Source organism: Carassius auratus, unplaced genomic scaffold, assembly GCF_003368295.1.
Source record: "Carassius auratus strain Wakin unplaced genomic scaffold, ASM336829v1 scaf_tig00001656, whole genome shotgun sequence".
Lineage (NCBI taxonomy): Eukaryota > Metazoa > Chordata > Actinopteri > Cypriniformes > Cyprinidae > Carassius > Carassius auratus.
The window spans coordinates 5,270-15,787 of NW_020523377.1; the positions used below are offsets into that span (position 1 = coordinate 5,270).

General features: G+C 37.9%; 1 protein-coding gene across 1 annotated transcript; it reads right to left on the bottom strand.

Moving 5' to 3' along the window:
- Positions 1–1,207: 1,207 nt before the first annotated feature.
- On the bottom strand, positions 1,208–6,174 carry LOC113069469 (uncharacterized). The gene is made up of 4 exons (XM_026242562.1): positions 5,159–6,174; positions 3,472–4,053; positions 3,170–3,313; positions 1,208–2,069 (listed from the first exon to the last, which is right to left on the bottom strand). The coding sequence occupies exons 1-4, from the start codon at positions 5,900–5,902 to the stop codon at positions 1,881–1,883; spliced, it is 1,659 nt and encodes a 552-aa protein (XP_026098347.1). The 5' UTR covers positions 5,903–6,174; the 3' UTR covers positions 1,208–1,880.
- Between the last annotated feature and the right edge of the window lie 4,344 nt (positions 6,175–10,518).

The window sequence follows — 10,518 nt, forward strand, 5'->3', positions numbered from 1 at the left end:
GAGGAACATTCAATTACACAATTCTACTTACATAACCTTCATTACATAACTTTTTTCATTTCTCGTTCTTCAGACTTATAACGTTCCCCTTAATGTACAGATTAATACAGCAGCGTTCAAATCAGCCGCTGTCCCTGACCTCACATTGTTATAGTGGTCCAGCTAAACCTCGATGTAATCCCAGCCCAAAGAATAGCGAAAGCTCTTCGCGCTGATAAAAGCACATACCGTGGCATAATTTCCTAAATTCCTGCCCGTCTTTCAGCACATATTTCTCTATCCAAAATACATAAATGACATTCCTTCATAATTCAGACATACGAGGAAGTAGGTCATTACAGTATGACAAAAAAACAGACCAGACCAGCCCACAGGTTCTGCTTCGTTGATCCCATCCGCTAATTTAATTTTTTGGCCAATTTTAAAGGTTCCAAAAAGATGTCATTTTTTGTGTGGGTGGAATCCATAAGCTCAGACGAGACAAGGACATGAAATTCAGACATCAAATGACAAAGACACATTTAATGAAACATGGATGGAGAGGCTTACCTGTGAGTCGGCAGAGGGTCAAGACCACGAGTGGGCAGGACAGCAGAACATAAAGGAAAGAAGAGAAAGAAGACAGACATTTAAATTGTGCCAAAAATGACTTCAAGTACATAGCAACAATGAGGCCCGGCTATGAAAGACAACGCATGGTAAAGGAGTTTGTTTTGTTTTGTTTTGTTTAGGAGGATTTCTTACTGCATTTATGCTACTTTTAATTTCTTTTAAATATAATATAATATAATATAATATAAAATATAATAAAACAAGTAAATTCATGTTTAATTTACAGTATAGTGAATTTTAAATTGTATTTTGCATTTGCAATGGTTATTAGCATAACTAGTACTTCCAATTTTCTCTCATTATGTTTCAGTTTTTTATAAGGACATAAATGTATGCAAAACAACAATGCCACAGGGTTTCTGCAGGTATCTTCAAATTAAATTTAATGCCTTTTTAATGCCTTTTTAATGCCATTTTGAAAATTTTTAATGCCATACACGACCCATGACTAACCACGGATATTTTATATACGGATAATCATTTTATTTTAAATAGACATGTTGCAAATTATTAATTGCAACCATCCAGTTTGATGATGACGCAATCATGAAATTATATAACTCAGAACTGAATTAGAAATGGCTCAGGAGGCAGCTTAATTAATGTCAATTTATTTGGAGATATTTCTAAATTAGCAAAAATTGAATTATTGTATTTATAATTTTATCATCACAAAAACAGCTCTTCAATAAGCTCAACTTTTTAAATGCTGGAACTTAATGTATTCAAAGTACATACATGTAAGCAAGAGCTATAGAAATTGCACAGTCATTTACAGTGTAAATAAGTTCATCAAGGCATGTGCCTTAATTCAGTCGATTTTAGTTCCAACTCTGACTCAACATTTTTCAATTCACAGCACTTTTCCTTGAATCTCCTCCTCAGAGTATTAGATTTTGTTATCATTTCAGCCATGAGTGTTTTCGATTTGTTTTCGGCCTGCTCAGCTAGTTGATCGGCGTCCTTCTGAAGGCTGGCACACACGACCGTCAACACCCCCTTTTTCTTTTTCAGTTCTTCCAACTCATCTTCCAAAGCTTTTCTCTTTAGTCCACGCATGGCACCCTCTCTCTTCCTCCTCTCCTCATCAAGGTAGATCCTGTATCTGGTCCTGGCTGAGGCTACAGAATGCAGTAGTTCCTTTGTGAGGGACACTTTGAGAACCCCCCCTAAAGCATGCACTTGGTCACAGACAAGTCTCTGGGCCTCAACAGTTTCTTCTTTTATGTTGCATGTCTCTACTTCCTTGTTTACGGAGAAGCCTCTCTCTACTGTAGCTTGCCCATGAGATAGAAGCAGGAGGCGTTGAATGAAACTCCGAAGCTCAGGATAAGACGCGTTGAGAGTTTGGTGAAGGAAAGTATCAAGTCGTTGCTCCATGGGTTTGAAAGAGAGGAACTCCTCACTTTTGCCATGCAGAGAAAGAAAGCTGTCAAACTGTTGCACAACAGCATCACCTGCAATAGACAAACACAAAAATTAAATCACATCAATTTAAATGGATGGTTATTTATATACCTGGTACAGGATATTGATGTAAATGTATTTGTTTAATCCGAGTTTGAACATGAAAGGAAGACTAATGCATATAAAATGCATGTAACATCTCATTATTTACTGTATAAGCCCATATTATACTTCCATATCATACTATTTTTAAGCAAGCACATTTCAAAACAAACTTAAACTAATCTTCAAAATGTTCTTATGATCAAAGTACTGAGAACACATCTTATGCATACTGTGCTGTGTGTAACCTTTATTTTCCTATAATATTCCTACCAGCTGAAACTCCTCCTGTCAACTGCTTGTCCTGCAGAAATCTTTGAACTAGTGACTTCATCTTTCCCTTGCACCATTCTGGGTCTCTGCTCATGACGGAGGGGTCTAAGCATCCTATCTGCCTGACAGTGGGGTATTTCAAAGGGCTCTTTTCTTGCATTTTCTTAACTATTCTGGAGAGGCACATTATGCAGTCCCTTCTAAATTCGAGGACAGTGAGGTCACCTACTCTGTTGCTTGATTTGCTCTGAAGAGCCTATCAAAAAGGGATAGCACACATCATGTTAGTTATATAGTAATATATCAGGCATGTTTAAAGTTTATGTATACATCATAGGCGTACTTTGCGGGTGGGACGGGTGGGACAGGTGGGACATGTTCTAACCACTTTTTGCCAGGGTCGATATTGTCCCCACCACTTTTTAAAACATCTCGTGGCATGAATAAGAGATGATCTAGCACTGAAATGTGTTTTTTAAATCAATTGATCTAAGTGCTCGTTGCCGCTGCGATCAGTGGCGTGGATACAGTGTTTTCTCGTGTGGCTTATTTACACGAAAATTCTCGCACTGACAACGCATATTAGGCTACATCTCATTAAACGACAAATTAATCCCCATGTAGCCTACTATTTAAATCAATTGCTGGACATCGTAATGTTACTGTACATATATCTGATTTAACATTATATAAGCAACCCCCACCCCACCTGTCCCATCCACTTTTTAAAACAAAGTTACGCCACTGGTATACATAAACAGTAACAATGCATTACCTTAAGGACAGATTCAGCACCCAATCCAATGTCAGTGAGGCTTGCATTGATCCAGTTCTTCTGGTCATCAGTGTCAAGTTTGGTCAGTTTAAATGGAGTGATGTCTTGGAGTAGCTCCCTTTTGATGAAACGTCTCACCAGACTCTACAAAAAGGAAAAACAAATTTGTCTAAATATTTAGCATTCTGTTAACCAGCTTTGTTATTCCATCCTACACAGGTTATTCAATGTGGTATACCCACTTCAAAAGTCATCATAACAAAAGATTAAGCCATTAAACGATGCAGAAATTAGATTATTACCATCATTAACTCTGTCAAGTCTCTGCACAGAAATGGTAAGACTGGCTCATCAGTCTGGTATTTCTTCAAGAATGGACAAAATGTTCTGGATATTGCCATGAAAAACTGAAGTTTGGCTAAGATCAGGGGATCTTTATTTGCTGCTTCAATTGTATCAAAAGAAGAGGTTCCAGGGTTTGGTAGTTCTTTTCTACGGACTGCTTCCACGTATTCTTTCAGCTTTGGCCATACCTCAATGGCTCTCTCTGCAACAGGCAGATTTTCAACCCATCTGTGTCCACAGAAGGGGAGTGGAAAAAGAGATGTGCCAGTAAGTTTTGTGTAATCTTCCCTTCTTGCAGGAACATTGTGAAAAACATAGTGCATTGCTCTCAGAAGTTTCTCGATATTCCACACGGAGAAGCCAGTCTTGAATGAATTGTGTACCGTGTGCAGTCCACAGCTCCCAACCGAAATTAGCTGCCGACCTCCATGTAGTTCACCATGTTCTTGCTGGAGATTATTGAGGAACTTAAAGTTCACGTTGGGGCCATCCATACTAATTGAAATTAGATGTTTCAGGTCTAGTAGGTGCACACATTTCTGAGAACAGAAATAAATAAATGATGAGATACCAACAACAAAAATGCTGAAAAGATGTTACAGACATGTTTGGTAATTGAAAATGTTCTTTAATTTAAAAAAATATAAATTATATATATAATAAATATAAATAACAGTTCAGATAATACAGTTTGTGAGTCACGAATCAGATTGGATCAGCGCAAAAACAACAACTTAGCTTTCCATTTATCACTTGGACAACACTTTCAAAAATTAAAATAAATTGTAAACATTATTAAAGACAATAAATAGTCAGTAATAAATTATGCACAAATAAAAACAACGGAGGAAAAAAAAAAGTTTTTCAATGTATAATAAGGTTTGGAATGACATTAGGGTGAGTAATAACGACTCATTTTGGGTGAACTAACCCTGTAGAGTGCATTGTCCAAACTCCAATTTTTTTATTTTACGTATGGAGAATAAGTTATTCTGAGGAAACATGCTTAATTTAATGAATTTATGATGCTCTGTGGCCTAACAGCAAATTATAAACCATTATAATGACAAAATGATTGATAAACAAATGAATGATAAACAATTATATGAAAAAAATGAAGGCTGCAATACTAATACATAGCATAAATCTTTTTCTTTCAGTTTCTAATGAGTTACTGTACGTTCATACCGCCGCGGACTTGAGCTTCCAAAGTTACCGGAAGTCATTCATTTTCAATGGAAGCTGGCTTCTCTCAGTTGCAAGGAGCGTCAAATCCATCGGCGTCGCCTTTTGAGCGTCAATCACCCAAGTGCCGTCTTGAATGCAAGAATATTGCTCTCTCTCTCCCTCACGCATAATAATCAAAATCAATTGATACGATGGTGTCGAAAAAAACACTCCAGGGATGAAATGTTTTCTGTGTTGACAAAACTTGTGCGATATCCTAAATTACCGAATGCATTGCTTGTTTTTTCTGTTTACATTTCATGGTGTGACACTTCTCTTCTCCCATTATCGAAAGCTTCCCCGTACTTTTTGACAAGCGTCCTTGACGGCCAGAGCTTCTTTGCAGCTCAAGTCGGCGGCGGTGTGAACGTACAGTTAGAATGACAAATGCAAGAATAAAAAAACAATTATACTTACTTTGAAATGGTGCAGTAGATCCTCACTCTTTGAATGTCCCATGAACTGTGATCCCAGATAACGGGACTGGACACAACCAGCCTCCCAAAATCGAACATGAACATCTAGTTGTTTATTTTTTGTTGAGTGGTTTAAACTCTCATCAAACATCAAGACAAATGGTCCTGCATTGTTAACTGCAGTAATCAGTTGATTTTTGAAGTATGGGGCAAGTCCAAATTTTAGAATGTAGCTGGTTTTGTCCTTGCCACAAGAGAAAGATTTGACAATTTCAGAATCAGGAAACATTGCCTGAAACAACTCAGAAACACCGTCATTGGATGCGTAAGAGTGGTGATGGACAGCTGTGTTGAGACACCAGAGCACCTCCGCCTGCAAAGTCGCATTCGAGCCAAACGTTGATCGAATGTCGCTCGATTTTGCTGTGGTTATGTTAGCTGCTCCACAAACGGTGGTGACAGCATCAGTTGTCGTCGTAACGTTATTAACGTTACTTGTAGATTTGTCGGTCACGCCAAAGTAACTAGACATAACGTTAGTAGTTTGCTGTTTTGCTCTTACCGCGGATTTGTGGCCGTCACACTGCATATGGGATTTTACGGCGCCAATTCCCATTGTCCCCAACTTAAATGCTTTTCTGCAAATACCGCAAAATCCTTCATCATTTTTACCACTAACAGGCTGCAACCATGTCTTGAAATTAACGTTTTCCAGCCACTTCAGTTGGAATTTGCACTTTCCCATTTTTCCTCAGACCTCTTCCACCGCTGTACAAAATGCCCGCCGCCCGCGTCACCTCCGTATCACGGCGATTTTGCTCCGGCCGAAACCAATTACCAAACTGGTTCCCTGTGTTTATCACACTAACGTACATTTTGCGAAAGCAAATAAAATTATTAATTATGAAGGCTATATTCAAAGAAATTAATATAAAATTATCTTCAAAACTATAAAAAATTAATGCCTGTAGGAATCAAATTTAATGCTTTTTAATGCCTTTTAAGGCCTTAATTTTTGCAAAATCCATTTAAAGACTTTTAATGCTTTTTAATGCCCCGCGGAAACCCTGATGCCAATACAGTAGTTTGAAACCGTAAGAGTAATAGAGTGAAAGAGGGAGCGAGTATAAAGAGAGAGTGATGGCCGAGGGTTTTCTAAAGGGGTGGTCTAGGCGAGGCGGTGTGAGATATGGAGGTGTTCTTCCAGCAGGCTGCTTCCTTTCAGCTGTCATCTGTCTCTGTCAGCGCATGAATTCTCATACATGACTCTCTGAGCTCAGCAGAGCACAGCTGTCTGCCCTCACTCATGACAGGCAGCGAGACAGCGATATGCCCGTCACCTCTCCAGTACAGCAGTACACACGAAAGAAGAGCAACACCTGATGCTAAGACTTGGTCTGAATGGAATTTTAACACATTTTTTACATATTAAGGGAAAAGCCAGAAGAACTCCATGGCATAGATTTATATTTTATGTCACAATATTTTCTACTAACGTGCAGAGACCAGAATGTGCTTAAGTCTTAACTCATTTTCAACATTTGAAATCATCACCTGCATCATCTGCATAGAAAAGCTCATTAGAAAAGGCAATTTTTATAACATTAAAGAATAATAATAAAAAAATAAAAGAAATGGACCTAGTACACTCCCCTGCAGAACACCATATGAAATACAAACAATCAATTTAACAATTCGACACCTATTTGCAAAATAAGACTTGATTTTAATCCATATTAAAGTCAACTGGGTTTCGTGATTGAACCATTTGAAAACATTTGTCAAAATAGTTACATTGGTGAAATTACACAGATGAAAAAGGTCCATTGCCAATAGTACATTATGAATCACAAAGAAGTCACTTTCCAATCAATCAGCTTCCAGAACAACTCCAACTTAAAACAGAATCTATGTGGGAAAATGTTTCAATATACATGTTACCCTTTGGTAATTTTTTTTAGAAAATACAGGATTAGATTCCACGGTTATGCTGATGATACTCAACTATATATCTCAACAAGACCAGATGAAATTCTAAATTATCTAAGCTAAAAGTATAAAAGTATAAAAGAATGGATGACCAATACTTTTCTCCTATTAAATTTGGATAAGACATAGATATTACTTATTGGACCAAAAACAATACACAGAACCTCTTGGATTAAAATTTGCCACTAAATGGATATTCTGTTACTTCCTCTAGTGTAAAAAATCTGAGTGTTACATTAGACAGCTAAATTTCCCATGTTACAAAAACAGCATTCTTCCATCTTGAAACACTGCCAAGCTACGAAACGTTACCGGTTTCTGATGCAGAGAAGCTAGTTCATGCATTCATGACCTCTAGACTTGACTATTGTAATGCACTGCTAGTTTGTTGTCCAGCATCTTCAATAAACAAGCTACGGGTAGTTAAAAAATGAAGTGGCTAGAGTCCTTACCAGGTCAAAAAAATATGATTATATTAGCCCAATTTTTAAAAAAGCTGTCAGAATTCATTTTTATCCATTTATATATGGAAGTTCTAAAATAGCTGTGGTCAACAAATTAAGCAGAATTTGTAATAATTGAACATTCTTGGAGAAAGGACTATATCCTTGAAAAAGACAGCAGTTTGAATTCTCCAGAAAGCTTCTTGTGGAATCAGTGTAGGTCTATGCTTTCCTCTAAGCATATCAAAAGAATCCCTAATAAAAATGCACAGTCACTAGTGTGGGATACAGACTGAGTCACTGCGGTGCCAATCTCAGTCCATGAACTGGAAACTGTATTATGCCTTTCACATGTGGGCAACGAACCATGGGGTCAGGTGTGTTATTCCTTTGTTTTTATTTTGCAGCATTCAAAGATGGATTGTATTCTTATAAACAACAGAGAACAGAGTTTCCTTTCCAAACCAGGTCAATACTTCATCCTCCAGCTGCATCCAATAAATCTCAAAAACAATTGCAGGTCATCTGCACACAAAACCAAGCAAAACAGCTATTACAAAACCCTAAACAGCTCATCTTAATGTGGGTGGCACTAAATTTCACACAAAAAGAGAACAGAACCCCAATAAGTAGAGCCTCAGAGCTATAATAGCTTTGAAACAGACTCCAAAAGAGAAAATATCTCCATTCCCCCTCTGTGTTTGGCCCAGAGCCCCGTATACACATGCTTCAGCCAGACCTCTAGGAGTTTACTGCATAATTACAGTCAAAAACACAGGAGCTGATATATTAACAACAGCTACTGCTGGGCTATGACCTTCTCACTCCTTTTGAAGTACGTAGTGAGTGAGAAAGAAAGAGAGAAAACAGAAAAAGAAAATTGAAATTATTTCGGGAAAGGTCACAACGCTCCCATAGCAGCTTGCTATAGTATGTATCTGCCATCTATGTAGCATGCTAATTCCTGTAGCCGGAAGGGTTGCTTTGTAAAATATAATGTACTGCACGTATATAAGGGCTGATCTGACCTGACACGTGTACAATTTTGCTTGTTTGTTTACATTCAGTTTATATTAAAACAGTTGAGAATGAGAGGTATATGCACATTTCCAATAATTTTATGCTAATAGTATCAGTTTAGCTTAAACTATAGGCTATATGTTTAGGCCATAGGCTTGTTTATAAATGTTGTTTATATAAATGCAGCTATAATTTATTTTTCTGTCCTGTTCTGAATATTGTTACATTTAAGGTATATGTTGAGGAGTGACGGGAACTAAACTATATATTTATTGTGTTTAGAAAGTTTTGTTTTATTTACCGTAATTTTATATGGTTATAATAAAATGTGATTTACACATCAGCGCAACTTTTCTGTGTTTTCTGTAAACCATGCAAGTTTGACCCTCCTGCGGGTTAGTCAGGTGCAACTTATTTCCATAATAAATAAATACATAATTCATAATACATGATTATATAGAAAAGATTAAAAAGATTATATAAAATTATAAAATGCACGCCTTATATGTATCATTCAGTTCTATATATTTTGCTTTCATTTACTTCAACCTGCTTTATACATCCACAGCATGTAAGAACTTGAATGATTTTCTTGTTGAAATCCTTTATAGTCATGCCAATAAAAATTTATTGACTCTGACTCTGAGAAAGAGAGAACTATTAAAAATATGGCACAGACTGTAACTAACACTCCACAATGAAGCATTGGCTTTTGTGGCCAACGTTCTCAAACCAATAAAGTATTACATTAACAGGAAAAGCTAAATGTATGGGGTTGCACTTCTCATGCAGACTTGAGCCGTGAGAGGTTATGTTCCACATGGTTACGTGACATTATATTCTTTGAGATTATGTTATTGCCACCTTTGCAATTACTAACAATTACTGTGCATTAAGTACGTAAATGTTTATAAAACTAATAATACACTGCTTTGAGTACATTATGTCAATATGTTCACAGTAAATCTGTTATAATGTTTCACACCTGTTGTGAAACATGCTAGAAACTCAAAGGAAGAGATCTCAAAGGTGATGTCACTTAGCAACTTCACTTTCCACATGGCTGTTTCCTGGCTCCGCTTCGAGTGCACTACACACTACCTGGCGATACCGGAGCGAATGTGGCAATAATATCAGAGGTTTTCTTTTATGTCAAGAGAATGCTTTCGCTCCCATTACTGTATCTTTGGCTCTAACCTGTCATTAATGTGGGAGTGCGGCTGGGTAATAATTAGGCTGATTTCCTTCATTCAATCACTCTCCGTTTTGCTAAACCAGCCGCGCGAGGGGCCCGGGGTGGGCTGAACGGTCCCCTGCCTGTTCCCCACAGCTGTAATTTGAAGCTGTTTGCATGTAAATGGACTTGCGACTGCAAGGTGTGAAATCAAGCCGGTCGGGTTGCCCCTCCTGCCAAATGCAATTACATGGACTCACGGTTCAGCCGAGCCGTAGCTCTTCGCTAAACGCTGGCCCCGACTAATTGTACAGAGCTGTTACGGAACCCAAGATGAAGGAGGAAAAACTAGCAGGATCCTCCATGCTAAAAGCAGTCAGTTAGAAATGCAATTACAGCAGAGGAGAGGACAGCCGGGCCGACAGTAGAGGTTACAATGACTGGAGCACTTGGTGTGTGATAGCCCATTACCAGTCCGCATGATAGTTTCAATCAGCATATAACAGGCGTGCATTCTGACGAAACGACTTTTTTTTGCAAGCAACATATCAATCGCAATTATTTCATTATGTAATAATAGATATTTTGCCATTGCCTGATGTTGTGGAGGGCCCTGGAGAGCGTGAAATGGACATTTTCCCCTGTCTGTTGCCTTTCACGTCACAGCTTGTGTGCTGACAGGATATTCTCTAGAGAAGGGCTTGAGACTGTGCACTTTTTTTTGCAGTGCCATCA